We start from the raw sequence: 17216 nt of genomic DNA, 5'->3' as shown, positions 1-17216 counted from the left end.
TTGCTCAGGTTTTTACTGCTCAAGCCTGTTGCCTAAAAGTGGCCTCTCTGTTCCACCCTGACAGATCAACAATGACAAATCTTTGGCAATTGGGTGGGGGTCTCATCTTCAGTAGCTTCTTCCGGCTAAATGAGGAACTTAGAGATGTCCCTACCTACAGGTCAACATACAATGGTGATTTCTGATTGCAGGAAAAAAAAAAAAAACCCTCAAAGTTTCTCATGAGAATCACTATAAAGGTATAATGTAAATACATTTTTAATGTCAAGAGGCATAAAATTTCCTTTACAACTTGTCATTTATCCATCATGTAACGTGAAATGCACCTATAATGCCCTAAGATAAGTAGGATTCTTTTGAGGGAAAAGAGCCAAATCAAAGACACGATTAAGGAAAAACATGCATACTAGACTATGAATTCTACGGAGGATAAGGGCCATTATTTTACATTTTTAAACTAACTCCCTAGTTCCTGACAGGGTTCTCAGAATACAGTTTCTCAGTTAATGAGTAGTAAATTGATTTACTGATTAAATTAGCACTTATGGAGCTGTCTGACAACAGTATATAATAAGTGGATAATTCCGGAGTAACTGGCTTCTGGGCTTTAATTTTAATGACTTTAAAACAACATAATTTAGTACCAAATGTTTAAAACACCCATTATAATCGCTAAGCCGTGTAATCAGCATTATTTATGTCTGATCGGCTATATAAAACTCATCAATTTTTCTTTAGAAAAGAGTAGAAATTCCAAGAATAAAGGAGAGACTACAAATTAAAGGTCACATTTACTAATCTAGCACCATAATTCCAGTCTTAGGCCGTCTCAAGTGGCTGGAAGGAGGAAGGGATGAGGTGAGGAAGTTGGAAAAGGGTGGTTCTTAACTTGTGGCCCCATCTATGCTCTCAAGCGACGTAGGATCTAACAGGAAAATTGTTGAGGCTGGAATTCAAAACAAAAGCTTTTGGTTCAAATGGTAAGGAGGCCCTCAAGAACAGCAGAATCCGTATATCCAGAAGGCAGTGCTGGAGTCCGCCTCATGAACTAGGGGGTTTCTTCTTGGCATCCAAGTCCTTTTTAATTTCTTCTAGTTTTTTAGCCAGGTTTGGTATCTTTAAAGAGAAAAAAGATTATTGTAATTTTTCATCAACGTAATCAATAGTCTTTTACTTCTCTTCCTCCAACAATAAAGGGTTGTTGTACAAGTCTTTATTTTCCTCTGAAAGTGACCTGATAAACAGGCCTCCTAACTGCATAAGAAGGATCTCAGAAGTTGGAAAGTAATGTATGCTCCCTCCCTGAAAGCCAGATTCTGACTTCTCCTTTTATATACTCACTTAGCACCTCAATCCAGTGCCAAATAGAAGCTGTACATATAAACAGTAAAGGTGATATAAATTAATAAAGCTCCTTCCTAGAAAACCATATAACTCAAGTGAAGATTGATAAAGAATTACTTTTGTCACATTAAAAGCTTCACCACAAACAGATCAAAAGTTAGTATCATGTTTCCCTTCCTTTCCTCTTCCCGCCCCTTCCTTCCTTTCCCTCTCTTTACAACACCCCTTCCAGAATTCCCATTCATGGGCAGTTTTGTCACCTGATTTTCAACTTCCCATCTATAAAATGAGGCTAATATAACTCCTCACTTCACAAAATTCTGACCTCCTTAACTAAGCTGCATTATAAAGATCCATCACTAAAATTCTCAGTCATTACTACCACGTAGCGGGTAGTACACTACCAATTAGTCTTTAAATTCCCACTTATCACATAATTTTCCATAGAACTGTAAGAAGACTCTAACTTAGTAATTAATTACTCTGGGCTAACAAACATGGGTCAGGATCACAAGACCATCTTAAATTGATGGGATTTTGCCCTCTTGTGGTGATATGGAGGACAGATGCTTCTGTGAGGTGTATTTTTCAAACAATGGAAAATCTTTCTACAAAATTCAGGACATTTTCCTCAGATTTATGGACTTCATTTATGCTGGAAGGCATACCTGACTTTAACAAAGACAAATCACTACAAATTTGTGACATGGAATCGGGGTGGACATGGATATGGTCACTTACGTCATAGTTCTGAGCCAGATACATTCCAACCACGTTGCCAAAAGTAAATCCAAGCTGAAAGAATAGAACAGGAAGAGTTACACTGGATACCAAGTTCTGTGCCATCTGATACCATACCAAACTATATATAGACAATAGTCTAAGGAGCTCAGGACAGTTCAAGACCCCAGTTTCCAGTCTAGGGCTAGGCAGTATGAGATTCAGTTTTCTTCTATAAAATAAACATAGAAATACTCTCCCAAAAGGTTAAAGAGCATACAAAAGAGAATAAATGGCAGCACTAAACAAATCTACCCTAGATTCTCCCTGACCCCTCACAACCTCCATAAATACTTAACTGTCAGTTCCAGAAACCCAAGCCAAAGAGATGATTTTGTTGTTAAAAGTAATTTGGTTTTTGTCTGTCTTTCTTTTTTGGTTATAACCAAAAAAGTATTGTTACCTCTTGCTACATTAAGTTAAAAATATCCGATTAAAAAGTACTCAACTAAACTGTATTATCTTGGACAATGAAGAGATTTTCACAATTCAATCTCTTCATACCTGAGGCCCAGGGTAACGAAGTGATTTTTTCAGGGTCATTCACAACAAAGGAACACAGAACCTAAATTAGAGTCACACTCAAAACCGAAAATGTATCATGACAGAAGAGCATGGGAAACTCTGACATACAACTGAGACAGCACATGGCTTAGCACTCTGCCATGGGTGGAACCTAATGGGCAGAACACTTAAGACCTGTGGGGGACAAAGATTCCCTAACCAGCTCTTACTCAGTGAGGAGAGACAGGCATGATTTTTAGAGAACTATAAATGCTTATGCCACTGGGTGACTATTTTCCTGAACAAAACCTGTTTCATGAAAATTTAAAGCACTCCATTCACCACAAAAGAACCAAAGCTCATTAAACTTTGAGTCTAATGATGATCCATAATTCCCTGGGGTTTTTTCCTCCAATAATTAACAATCTCCAACAGGATGCCTAATTTCTAATTTCATAAATTCAAACTGGCATTTGTTTTTTTGTTTATCATTTTCTCTAATCGGCATTGCTCCTATTCAATACACAGCAGAGTTTAACAGAAAAAGTATGGCACTTAACACCGTCAGTTCTACATGGTGTGGTCAAACCTTCTCTTCAAGTCAGAGATACATATAGGGAAACAGAATACAGCCTTCCTGAGCTTTAAACACCAAAAGCATAATTTAAATTGGTTGTTAGTTAATTAAGGAGCATAAAAGCAGCTATCCATTCTCTAATCAGAGTCCATTTTCTAATCATTTGATTAATTAGGCACATTCTGTGAAATAATAGTTTTACCAAGTTGGCACCAAGAAGCAAAATGATTTTTTTCACTCCTGTGGGTTGAAACCAGGTAGACAAAAGTTTTCCAAATCCAGAAAGAGTATTATATTTACTTGTAAGAAGGCGGCAGGGGGCGGGGGAGGGGGGAACCAAATGAGAATTTTAGCTCTAACACCAGAGAAAATAACAGGGTGAAAATTTTCAAGAAAAATAGAATTCTGGTTCTACTACTCACTATCAAGCTGTGTAGCTGTACTGATTGGAGTTTGCTGATCTATAAAACACTATACTAACAATGTTCCTTCCAGCTCCAACATTCTAGGATTCCTGGTTCTTACCACGTGTGTCTTAACATAAATATGGCATATCTAATGTTGGCTTCACTTTGGCAATTTCACCAGCACATGAAAAATTGGTAGTTGTTTTAAAACACAAAACAAAACAAAAACTATGGGCCTCTAGACAAGTGCTATCCAGTTCCAGCTTCAGAACACCACCAGGTCTACCACTGGGATATTGTAAAATTAAATACACAACATAAAAGAAATGTTACGTATTAAGTGAAATGTTGAGGAAAATGCATGAAGCCAGAAAAGCATTTATATGTTATTCATGGGATGCTCACTAGGCAAGTTTACACAGAGAAAACATTTTAATCTAATAAAAAATATAAAATATAAATCTGAGGAATGGTGACTCATTAGTCTGACAAGTTAGATTGGAGCCAGATTATAGAAGGCCTTGAATGAGTCTGCAACCTCTCTGCAGGGAAAGATTGCTTAACTTCTTCCAAGCCAAGACCTGGACGCCTCGTCAGGCATCCATCCAGATGGCTGTATGCCACCTCCACGGGGCCCCCTCCACATCACTGATTCCCCCACAGTATTCCCTGCAGAGAAGGTAGTGCAGAAAAAAGAAAAATGACTGCTTCCCAAGCTCAACACTAAATAAATTACTATCACATCCCTTCTGCAATCATATATAGCTGCTTCTCACATGCACATGGGGGACAATAAATGGTAAAACACCAGAAATGTGGGGACAGAGGAGTGACATGAGCAAAGTGGTTAGAGAACAAATGGGTGGGAGGAAGAGGCTACAGCTAAGAGCCACAGGAGGCAAGTCTAGACTGGCCCAGGCAGCGTACATGAGACAGAATTTTCCAGCTCTACAATTACACCATACACTTAGAATCGGTGAAGCTCCTCAATCTATTACAATTCTGAAACCCAAAACTCTAATCAAACTGTTTCACTGTAACTCAATTGGCAGCAAAATCACACCTGACCTGAACTGATATGATACTATTTATAGTCTATCACATTTCAGTGTGAATACTCACTTTTTGCTACAGAAAAAGCAATCTTTTAAGCATAGGATCCTGCCCCACATCCCACTGGAGAATATGTGTAACAGTAAATATTTTAATGTAGGTCATTAAAGAGTGCTATCCCAGAATGCTGAGTTAAATAACAAGGTATATGCAGCTTTAAACCCTTCTAGAATCTTTAAAAAAAAAAAAAAGTCAAATACATCTGGCCCCCAAAGGTTTTGATTAAAAGATTGAAGACCCTTATATACTAAAAATAAATTCATATTCAGCCCTGTGAAGGGATTCTAAAACAGTCCCTACACATTTTAAGAGTTCATACAGGATGTGTAGGAAGAAAAGCTACATTTAAATAAAATAGTTATATAACTGAAGGCAGCAGCCAGTACAGGACCCTGAATGTAACAGATGCAGGAAAAACCATAAATGGGTCATGCATTAAGTGGCCACATGAATGACACAGAAGTGATTCTTCTAAGAAACCATATGTGAAAGAGACCACTGTACCTTAACTTATTAAAGCCTCTAATTATGCTGAGAAAGTATTAAAATTTAAACTGGGAAGGGAACTGAATGTGGAGAATCAAGGCATAAGGTATGAATGAGGAGATGATGACTTGACTAAAAGAAATAGGACTGATCAGAAGAGAATTTGAATTTAGAAATGGAGAGAAATAAGTATGGAGCCCTGGGTAGGGCTGGCTCAGGGACCTCAAAGAGCAGGCAAAGTTTAGTTCCCATGTAACCTCGGTAGGGAGCCAATGGCTACTCTTTACCAGCAACAATATGATGAAAGCACTGCTTTGGAAGTATTCACCTAGCAGCTCTACTCAAAAAAGGCTGAACAATGAATAAGTACAGATCAGAGAAGGCCCAGATTAGTATGGTAGCAGAAGAGACAGGAAGCAAACATGACTGAATTGTTTTTCTTCTTAAAAGTCAATGATGATGATCGCAAAACAGGCTCCCTTAACTATAGAGAACTGATGGTTACCAGAGAGGAGGTGGGTGGGGGGAATGCGTGAGCACCGAGTAATACACAAAATTGTTGAATCACTACATTGTACACCTGAAACTAATATAACACTGCAGGTTAACTATACTGGAATTAAATTTAAAAAATAACAATTAAAATAAAAATCAATGATGACCAATGAAATAGAATGGAGAGTCCAGAAATCAACCTTTACATTTATGGTCAAGTGATTTTTTTTTTACCGATTTATTTATTTTAGAGAGAGAGAGCAGGGGAAGAAGGGGGAAGGGCAAAAGGAGAGAGAATCCCAAACAGACTCTCCACCAAGCTCAGAGCTGGACATGGGGCTGGATCACATCACCTGGAGATCATGACCTGAGCCTAAACCAAGAGTGGATCAACAGACCAACTGAGCCACCCAGGTGCCCCTGGTCAAGTGATTTTTAACAAGGGTGCTAATACATTCAATGGAAAGAATAGTCTTTTCAAGAAACGATGCTAGGGGGCGCCTGGGTGGCTCAGTTGGTTAAGCGACTGCCTTCCGCTCAGGTCATGATCCTGGAGTCCCGCATCGGGCTCCCTGCTCAGCGGGGAGTCTGCTTCTCCCTCTGACCCTCTTCCCTCTCGTGCTTTCTATCTCTCATTCTCTGTCTGAAATAAATAAATAAAATTAAAAAAAAAAAAAAAGAAAGAAACGATGCTAGGACAACTGGATATCCACATGCCAAAGAGAATACGGACCCTTATCTCACATCATAAACAAAAATTAACTCAAAATGGATCAAGACCTAAATGTAAAAGCTAGAACTATAAAACTCTTGTAAGAACACAAAGTAGTAAATCTTATGACTTTGTATTAGGCAACAGTTTCTTAAGCAGGACATCAATAGCACAAAAAGCACAGTTTCTTAAACAGGACATCAAAATTAAAAATGTTTGTGTTTCAAAGAATACTATCAAGGGGCGCCTGGGTGGCTTAGTTGTTAGGCATCTGCCTTCAGCTCAGGTCATGATCCCAGGGTCCTGGGATCGAGCCCTACATCGGGCTCCCTGCTTGGCAGGAAGCCTGCTTCTCCCTCTCCCACTCCCCCTGCTTGTGTTCCTGCTCTATCTCTCTCTGTCAAATAAATAAATAAAATCTTTAAAAAAAAAAAGAATACCATCAAGAAAATGAAAAAAAAAAAAAACAAACCCAATGGAATGGAATAAAATATCTGCAAATCACGTAGTGATAAAGGACTTGTATCCAGAATATAAGAATCCTTATGACTTAACAAAAAGACAACCCAATTTAAAAATGAGTAAAGGATTTTTCTTTTAAAGATTTTTTTTTTAAAGATTTTATTTATTTATTTGACAGAGAGAGAGCAGAAGCGGGGGGAGTGGCAGGTAGAGGGAGAAGGAGAAGCAGACTCCCTGCCAAGCAGGGAGCCCCTTGAGGGCTCGATCCCAGGACTCTGGGATCATGACCTGAGCCGAAGGCAGACACTTAACAACTGAGCCACCCAGGTGCCCCAAGATTTTCTTTCTTTCTTTAAGAGACAGAGAGGGAGAGCCAGAGAGATCAGAGAGGGGAAGGGAGAGGGAGAAGCAGACTCGCCACTGAGCAGAGAGCCCAATGCGGGGCTCGATCCCAGGACCCTGAGATCATGACCAAAGCCAAAGGCAGACACTCAACCCACTGAGCCACCCAGGTGCTCCTGAGCAAAGGATCTGATAGACATTTCTCCAAATAAGATATACATGGCCCATAGCACATGAAAAGATGCTCAATATCACTAATCATTAAGGAAATGCAAATCAAAACCAGAATGAGGTGCCACATCACACCCACTTGGGATGACTTTAATCAAAAAGATAAACAAGTGTTGAAAAGGAAGTGGAAAAGTGGAACCTTCATCCATTTCTGATGGGAACGTAAAATCGTACAGCCACTCTGGAAAACGGTCTGGCAATTCCTCAAAGTTGAGCGCAGAATTACCATATGATGCAGCAATTTTACTTTAGGGTATATACTCAAGCGAACTGAAACATACATCCACACAAAAACTTGTACACAAATGTTCACAGCAAGATTATCCATAAAAGCCAAAAGGTGCAAACAATCCAAATGCCTATAAACTGGTGAATGGATTAACAAAATGTAGTATATCCATACAATGTAATGTTATTCAGCCATAAAGTACTAATTCATGCTATAACATGGATGAACCTTGATAACACCATTCTGAGTGAAAAGCAGTCGGAAGAGACAACATACGACTCCACTTAAAGGAAATGCCCAGCAGAGGTAAATGATAAAGACACAAAATAAATTAGTGGTTGTCCTGGTCTGGGGAAGAGGGGAATGAGAAATGAATGCTAATGGATATGGGGTTTCTTTTGGGGACAATGAAATATTGGATATAAAATTATAGTGGTAATAGTTGCCCAACTCTGTGAACATATATAAAAAACCACAGAATTCTACACTGTAAATGGATGAGTTGTATGATGTAAATTATATCTTAAAAATATTTTAGGGCGCCTGGGTGGCTCAGTCAGTTAAGCGTCTGCCTTCGGCTCGAGTCGTGATTCCAGAGTCCTGGGATCGAGTCCCGCATCCAGCTCCCTGCTCCTCGGGGAGCCTGCTTCTCCCTCTGCCTCTGCCTGTCTCTCTCTCATGAATAAAATAAAATCATTTTTAAAAATCATTAAGATTTGGTAAAATATCAGCTATATGTGATAAAACTGGAAATCAAAGACAACTTCAAGGCTTCTAGATTGGACAAATGTTTGAAAAGAATGGAAATGTTAGAGTGAAAAAAAACGAGGACCACAGAGATAAACAGTTGGCTCTACGTATGAACACCACAAAAAATCAACTCTTTTTTATGTAAGGACACATGAGCTGTTTAATCACAACCACTAAGTCTTAAAAATAAGAAAGCCAACTCCATAGCATTTTCTTATCATTTGCTGCTCAACCCCTTCCCCAATCAAAAAGTTACATCTGTCAATTAGCAAATAAAGCTACAACTTTAACCGGGGATGGCTCCTGGCAATAACCCCAACTGAATACTACCTAACAATTCTGAAATAGGACTCATCAAATCACATTTTCAAAGAGTACACACCCAAACCCGTTATGACACAGAATCTGAACCACCTCATATTTACTGACAAGGGCTTAAATCTAAAAATAATCTCATTAAAAATAAATAATAAAAATAATCTCATTTTATTTAGCAAATATAGCACAGCTAGCATTCAAAAGGATACCTAAAAATGTTTTATGGTCTCAGGTGAGAAAAGCTACACACTGACAAGAAAACCAGAAGTATACATTATCTAACATTAATAAAAAGACAAATTGATAATTTTATTTCTCCATTTAAGTCTAGAGACCTACAGAAGCTGTCTCAAGACTGCTCATTTCAAGGAGGCAAGAAAAAAATTCACCTTTAGTCTTTAAACATTTAAGACTTGTGAAGAAATTATCAACTGTGTTTAGTATCTGCTTCGAGTAATAATAAAACTCATATTCTATACATTAAAACAAAAATCTGCTGAGGATATAACCTATATGTCTTCTACTACCACCACAGAGATGTGCATTTTAAAAATGTAAGCTAGGTTTTATATTCAGTAATTTTCCTTAGACAATGAAGGGGGGGGGCTGTTAATTCTTCAATTGAGCCAGTAAATTAAATAGGCACATTCATGAAAAAGATAGCTGTAACACTTTGGAAAGAGGTCCATCAGGTAGAACCCGTCTGCCTGTTCTCAAAGGAGCTGATTCAAATATTCAAGTATCTTTCGAATATCTGAGAGTAGTAATCAGGCAAAGGAGGAATATCTAACTAAATAAATAAATCATAGTATTGACTAAGTGCCACGTGCTTAGGAAATCTAAACATAAGCTATGTTGCTTCTTCCCCTGGGATTTATGACCTATTCTAGAAAGACAAGACTAAAATAAGTGAAGGTGCAGGGAATAATGCCTCACCAAATGATGGTCTGAATGGGCCACAGAGTTCAAGTGCGTCATGTTAGAAATCTAATGTAATCTCTATAAACATATTAAAGGTGAAAAATCACTTGATCATCAGATGGGGAAATAGCATGATAAAATTCAACAGCCGATCACAACAAAAACTCTTAAACTAGAAATAGAAGAGAATTTCCTTAATGTTAGGAAATACCAAAAACACAAACATCATATTAAAACCTGAGAAGCATTTCCACTAAAAGCAGAAGAAAAACTAGGATATCTGCTCTCCTATTGGAAGTCCTAACTCGAGACAAGACAGAGAGACAAAAATTGGAAAAGAGCATGAAACTGTCACTTTTGCCTTCACTGGAGAGATGACTGCCTTCACAGCATTGCATTCGATTTACTTCCTTTTTAAAATTTTTTTTAAAGTTTATTTATTTAATCTCTATACCCCATGTGGAACTCAAATTCATGACCCCAAGATCAAGAGCCACACACTCCTCTGACTGAGCCAGCCAGGGGCCCCACTTTTTTTCTTAATTAAAAAAAAATTTTTTTTTAAGGAAACTCTATACCCAATGTGGGGCTCAAACTCACAACCCAGAGATCAAGAGTCACATGTTCTACCCACTGAGCCAGCCAGGCACCCTGTCAGTGATTCACTTCCAAGTGAATCCGCAAATTATGGGAGCTAAAAGATAGCTAAAACTGCTAGATACAAAAATCAATACACCAAACTTAGCATTTCTATACATCAGCAATGAATCTGAAAGTGTAATTTTAAAAAGGATGCTACTCACAACAACTAAAAAGTACCTGGAAATATAAATAGAAAAAACAAAGTCAAAGACTATAACTGAGAAGACAGTAAAACATTGATGAAAGACATTTAAGATGTAAATTAACAGGGAGAAGGATAACAGTGATTCATGAGCTTTCTTTATGAAAAGTTTATGGAAAAAGATGGGAGTTGAGAGTAGTTGGGGAGGCAAAAAAAAAAAAAGAGGACAGGCAAAACCAGATGGGAAGGCCCATAGGTGGTCCAGATCAGTAAGACAGCCTAGTCAATCCAAAACAGAGGAGATATGTCGAAAGGCAGTAGTAAAGGAAAAAGGAGTCAGATGAGCAAATCTTGAAAATCTGATGTGCAAGTGGTTACTATCTGATGTGCAGGGACTAAAGACCACTGACAGTTTCTGATCATGTGAATAAGATAATTAACACTGGATGGTTACTCTGGCAGTTGCCAAGAGTGGACAGAACACCAAGGGTGTCAAGGGAAACCCAGAATAGGAGAAGACAGCCTTACTTTTCTATGGCTGATCAGACTGGAGCAGGAGTGCCATGTTTCAAAAAAAAAAAAAAGGACTGAAAAACTAGAATATTCAGGGAATAGGCTAACCAGCGTGAACCTGAAACCATAAAGAATGGACGGAAGAATCAAAGATGTTTCATCTAAAGAAAAGACTAGAGGGGGTCAGGGAGATAGAGAGAGGTACCAAGATAATGCTCTTCAAATGTGTAAAGGATTGTCATGTGGATTAGAACTGCCCTTTAGGGGCGGCCTGGGTGGCTCAGTCGTTAAGCGTCTGCCTTCGGCTCAGGTCATGATCCCAAGGTCCTGAGATCAAGCCCCGCATCGGGCTCCCTGCTCTGCAGGAAGCCTGCTTCTCCCTCTCCCACTCCCCCTGCTTCTCCCTCTCCCACTCCCCCTGCTTCTCCCTCTCCCACTCCCCCTGCTTGTGTTCCTGCTCTCGCTGTGTCTGTCAAATAAATAAAATCTTAAAAAAAAAAAGAAAAGAAAAGAAAAAGAACTGCTCTTTAACACCAAGAACTAGTTAGGGAGACACTGACCAAAAATGATATAGATCATCTAAGTAGAGAGCCTATTTTAATGGGAGGTGATGAAACATAAACTGGAGGCCCCCTTAGTAGTGGAAACTAACGTGTCAGCATGTTAGCTGAACTGTAGAACCTAAAACAACTCTTCCAATTCAAAACCCACATTCCTATACCAGCTAAGCTGGTGTAGCTAGTGCAATGGTGGAGTAAAAGACACCTACTCTACAAACTTGGCAGTGGGGACATAAAGATGGAACTTTCATAAGGTGAGTAATGAAGACCCCATGGCTTAAAACAAGAGCTAACATTTAGAGTGCTGTGTGCAAGGTAGCGTTCTTTTTCATGAATTAACTTCATAGCCTTATAAGCAGCCTTTTAAGCAGGTACTATTATTGCCCAGTTTATGTTGGGGAAACTGAGGCACAGAGCAGCTAAGTAACTTGCCCAAGAGCACGCAGGGAAATATATGTGCTAGGCATAGCAGCTAAATGATATGGAGAATGAAGGAGAGAAATAAATCAAGGATTATGTCAGTATTTCAAATTTGAGACAGCCAGGACTGGAGAACAGAGAAAGAAGTTAGGGGTGAGGCATGTGTTGCAGGGTGGGGAACAGAAGAGGTAATGGGTCCAGATGTGTTGGATCTGCGATAGAGCAGATGACAGGAGATGTTCAGCGGACAAGAGAGGACAGCCAACTGGGGAACTCAGAAAAAGGGACGCAAGGTAGTCCTGGAAGCAGCAGCAGAGGAAAGGTGACAGCATGGCAAGGAACACAGTCCCTGAGGGGGGGGTTGGAGGAAAGAGCAGAGAGTCAAGGACTGAGCCCTGAGAAAAACCTAGTAACCAAAAGAAGGGAAAAGCAGCCAGCACAAACAGGCGCGATTAGATAGGGCCCCTTCCCAGCTGCTGCACCAAGATACTGATCCCCTCAGCCCTTGGAGGGGCCAGCACCCGAGCCAGTCACCTTCACGGGTTCTTCCATAAAGATAAATCCACGTGTGTTATAATGTTAAAGAATGTCAGAAAATACAGACACAAACGATCCAAAAGCCAAGGGAGGAGGGATTAAGGAGGTCGTGCTTAAAGGTACCAAGAGCAGTAGCTGGTGCCAGTAACAGTCCGACAGGCAGTATGCACAGAGCTCCCCTCCTGTCAGGCTTCCCCTCAAAAGCTTCCAAAGTTTCCTTACTACTGTAGCAAAACCTTAAGGAAGCCTCTGCAGTAAAAGCAAAGGGCAGCAGGACCACAGGAACAAGTTTCTGAGACCAGGATGAGGGGCAAATATTTTAATCCCCGGAGGCATGAACAATGAAAGGAATAGATAAGCAATCTTAAATCCTAAAAAAAAAAAGGCAACCCTAGATCTTAAAAAAAAAGTAATTAATCAACGTCCTCTCAGTCTGTCAATGAGCTACAGCTGTACTAGGCTCAATGCTATCATCTTACACTTTGGGGCTGATGTTTTTTTGTTTTTGCTTTTATTTATTTATTTGACACAGAGAGAGACAGCAAGAGAGGGAACACAAGCAGGGGGAGCGGGAGAGGGAGAAGCAGGCTTCCCGCGGGAGCCCGATGCGGGGCTCGGTCCCAGGACCCTGGGATCATGACCTGAACTGAAGGCAGATGCTTGACTGAGCCACCCAGGCGCCCCTGGGCTGATACTGTTTTTAACCTGAGTGTTTCCTACAACTAAAAGGCAGTAATTATTTCTACTGACTCCTACTTAGGGCACTGGAGAAACTTCCAGAGGCAAAAGAACAGCCCTGTCTTTGTTGGGCAATTTATGTCAAGGATACCTCTTTCCTCCTAAGGATTTAAAAAATCAATTACCACCTCAAAAAAGACAAAGGGGGCACTTTAAAAAATTCTCTTTGATAAAATACGTAACATCCCGGAGGGCATCTCCTCTCCAGAGCGCTCCATTTGGCCACCTGGAAGGTAACTGGAACGTTCGCCTGCCTCTTCATCAGAACGAGAGGTAGGAAGCATCAAGATCGGAAGGCAACAAACACTTGGAAGAAAGACTCGGACTTGGCAATGTTTGGCGAGCCCTCCGGAAACCTTTACCAGGCAACCTTTGAAATACACTCGGCTGTGCCAGAAAGCCAGTTTTTAACCGGAATAAAGAGCCATGGGATAGAATTTGTTTACTCACAGTAGCACTCATTTCCCCCCAAAACGAGCCCCCTGGAGGAGTTCCGTGCACACCGGGGTCTGACTCATGCCAGCAACCAGCCATCCTCAAAGTCTGGAAGCCATAAAAGACCTGACGAGGGCTCCCCGAAGCCTCCAACTCTGCCCTTGTGTTTCCGCGCCTCGAGAGGTGGCTTACTAACTTAGAGTTCAGGGCTGGCCCTCCCGGCCTCCCGCGTTCCCAGAAAACCTACCAGCAGGGCCGGCTGGGGTGTGGGGGCAGGACAGGGGAGCCTACCAAGCCCTGGGGCCCCAAAAGCTTTAACACGAGGATCACCCACTGCCTGCCGGGACGGCACAGAAGTGGCTGTGAAAATGCCCGCTGACACCTCCAGGTCTGAGGGACTCGGACGACTGCACAAGTACTGGCCAAGGGGCTTGGGCCCGGCAGACACCAAACCCCGCAGCCCACCCCGACAGGCGACGAGCGGGCGCCGCGGGGACCCGGACACACGCCCAGACCCCCCGAAACCCGGACCTAGGCCGGCTGGACGGGCCCCGGACCCACCCCCGGCCCCTCCTGGGCAGCTCCCCTCACCAGGAACTGGAGCATGGCGGCGGCGAGGAGGGCGCTAAGGGCGGCGGCGGCTCGGTGGGCCGGTCCGAGCCTGCCTCTCCCCGAACGAGGGGCGGAACCCGCCGTGGGCTTCCGGGTCACGCCCGGCCCCGCCCGCGCCTCCCGCCTCGCGTCGCCTCGCCTCACCCCGAGCCGCTCGCGGCGCTGCGCCGCCGCCTGGCGGAGCGCCCCGGAATTACCGCCCGGACCGGCCGACCTGGGGAGAAGGCCCGCGCCCGGGGAAGCCTCAAGTCCCAGGCAGGTCTGGCTGGACAGATTTGATCATTCAGAATCCAGGACGCCAGTCCCCAAATTCCGCTCCTGTAAACCTGGGTCGGGCCTGGGATCTAGATTACTACCAGCGCCCCAACGATTCTGATGCAGAGCCAGGCTTAGGACTCCCTCACCTAGAAGGACTGCAGGAGGCAGTGGATCCCATTCCTAGGTGCAAAGCAGAATCATTCGTGGCGCTTTTGCAACATGATCTACCCAGACCCCACGCAGAATCTGTGGGAGGGGAGGGGAGCTGTACGTTTCAAAAGTGCCACAGGTGTGCTATGTAACCTGCACTTTTGATAGAGGCTAGGTGCTTAAGTGGTTAAGCTAGAGGCCTTTGGAATCTGGCACAGCCACGTCCAATTCATGACTGCCTTCACTCCCTGGCTACTTAACCTCTCTCAAGTTCGCTTTCCTTCTCTGTAAATGGGGCAAATTCCAGCTCCCCGTTGAACTGTTATGTGAATCAAATGAGACAACGTGAGGGATCAATAAATGCTTGTCATGTGTCTGGGGTGGACAGTGAGCTCTAGAAGACCTCTCCTCATCCTGTCTCCACACAGAGCTACCCCATCATACTATACGCCACCTCCTTCTCCTGGTCTTCAAAACCTTCAACAACCTCCGTTAACACACACTTCCAAAGTGAGACCACTTTGCTCTCAGCCTTCTGAATTCACCCCTTATCTGTTATATTAAGTAGAACTCTAGTTCCAAACCATAAAAGCCAAATCATAATAGCTTAAAACATATGGGAGTGTGTTATGGAGATAAGGTGGACAACGATGGGGAATGGGAAAGGTGTCCAGAATTAAGCAGCATTTTCTCTCCATTTCTGCTTTTCTCCATACATCTGCTTCATTGTCCTCTCATTTTGACTTTTTTTCTGCCTTCCAGAATATGACCATTGTTACTGGAGTCTACTCATTAAATGATCCGATAGAAAAACTGGATCACTCTTCCCCAACCATTTTCAAATACCTGGGAATGGAATGCTGATTGGTCAAGTTAGTGTCGGGTGCTCTCTCATCAATTATAACCAGAGGAGTGGGATCTCTTTGAACTAAAGTGCCTGCCAAGAGAGAGATGCTGATAGATGGCTATAACACACTTCATTTTCCAATGTATCTAGATTAAAACAAGACTCAGTCAAATCTTGACCAGTGCTCCTCAAATTCTAATGTGCATTCAAATCACCTGGAAATCTTGTTAAACTGCAGATTCTGATACATCTGAGCTGGGGCCTGACATTAGGCATTCCTACCTAGCTTCCAAGTGATGCTGCTACCAGTGACCTCTGAGATATTTTGAGCTGCAAGACACCACACTGTGAGCTCCATGAAGATGAGGATTTCATTCCGTTCATGACTCCAACCTCAGTGCCCATCAAGTGCTTGGCACAGGCTCTGAGCACAGGATTTATTGAAGTTCCTTGCATAAAACCTTACCCCTTCTCACAGATAAATCCTGAAAGGAAGCCTTTTCCTCTAAGGTGTTTTCAAAGGTTCTTTCTCTTATACCCCCAAATAACCACAAGGAGAGGGGGGAAAAGGGCAGAATTTTTTTGCTACTTTGAGATTATTACTTAAATGTCCTCTGATGAAAACACTTCAAGATTCATGCTTTCCCTTTATCCCTTCAGGATCTCCTGACTTTCCAGGTGGTCCCCTCATTCACCAAAGCCTTTAGCATCTAACAGCCTTCTTTTCGCCTTGCCAAGCTATCATGATCATGGGTGACTCCCAAGGCCACATATACTTGTATTTTCCAGACTCCTTACCTCCGATGACCTTCATCCTCACACCACTTCAGCAATCTACCACCATGTTCATAACCCATACTTTATCATCTACTGGACCTGCTCCACCTTTGAAGTATTATAGTCCCAAATCTTATTTCCTATTTTACCAATTCTTCTATTTTAGCCAGATCTCCAGTCTCAGCTGTTCCATATTCTTAAAAGCTGTGAGCTCCCCTCTGCCTTCACTCCCTTTCCAGCTGGTCTAAACCCCAAGAAATCTGAACTTCAATCTATGGAAACAACCAAGATGCCCTTCAGTAGGTTAGCGGATTAAAAAACTGTGGTACATCCAGACAACGGACTAGAAATCAGTGCTTAAAAAAAAAAAAAGCTATCAAGCCATGAAAAGAACTGGAAGAAGCTTAAATGCATATTACTAAGTGAAAGAAGCTAATCTGAAAAGCCTACGTACTGTATGATTCCAAGTCCATGAAATTCTGGAAAAGGCAAACCTATGGGGACAATAAAAAGATAACTGGTTACGAGGGTGGGGGTAAGCGGGAATGGAGAAATGAACAGGCAGAGTGCAGAAGGTAAGATTTCTAGGGCAGTGAAAATACTCTGTATATTATAGGGATGAATATATGTCATACATTTGCCCAAACCCAAAGAATACACACCAAGAGTGAACCCTAGGGCTTTGGGCGATTATGATGTGTCAATGTAGGATCATCTCTGGTAAAAACATACCATTCTGGTGAGTGATATTGATAATGGGGGGAGGGGGAACTATGCATGTGTGGGAGCAGCAGGTATATGGGAAATCCCTGGATGGGAGTAAATTGGAGGAACCACTGAGAAAAATACTGCAACGTCTAGTGAAATTTAAAATCCTTTTTTTTTTAAGATTCTATTTATTTGAGAGAGAGAGA

General features: G+C 41.9%; 1 protein-coding gene across 1 annotated transcript; it reads right to left on the bottom strand.

The window, feature by feature from the left end:
• Window positions 1-240: 240 nt before the first annotated feature.
• On the bottom strand, window positions 241-16382 carry STMP1 (short transmembrane mitochondrial protein 1). Its single transcript, XM_088018392.1, has 5 exons — window positions 16324-16382; window positions 14348-14484; window positions 13906-14255; window positions 2086-2139; window positions 241-1116 (listed from the first exon to the last, which is right to left on the bottom strand). Exons 1-5 carry the CDS (start codon window positions 16380-16382, stop codon window positions 1042-1044), a joined length of 675 nt encoding a protein of 224 aa, XP_087874518.1. The 3' UTR covers window positions 241-1041.
• Window positions 16383-17216: the final 834 nt, after the last annotated feature.

The sequence above is a fragment of the Eumetopias jubatus genome, unplaced genomic scaffold (assembly GCF_037043125.1).
Source record: "Eumetopias jubatus isolate StellerSeaLion01/CBP00866 unplaced genomic scaffold, mEumJub1_p1.0 scaffold_14, whole genome shotgun sequence".
NCBI classification, from domain to species: Eukaryota; Metazoa; Chordata; class Mammalia; order Carnivora; family Otariidae; genus Eumetopias; species Eumetopias jubatus.
This window is presented reverse-complemented; position numbering and strand designations above follow the sequence as displayed.

Bases quoted from the DNA above. Each gene is read 5' to 3' on its own strand.
- STMP1 (XM_088018392.1), bottom strand. From the start codon at position 16,382: ATGGGTTATGAACATGGTGGTAGATTGCTGAAGTGGTGTGAGGATGAA. The intron at 2,140-13,905 runs GTAGGTTTTCTG...CTATTCTTTCAG, and splicing joins CACCCCAGCCGGCCCTGCTG to CTTGGATTTACTTTTGGCAA. The intron at 1,117-2,085 runs GTAAGTGACCAT...TTCTCTTTAAAG, and splicing joins ATCTGGCTCAGAACTATGAC to ATACCAAACCTGGCTAAAAA.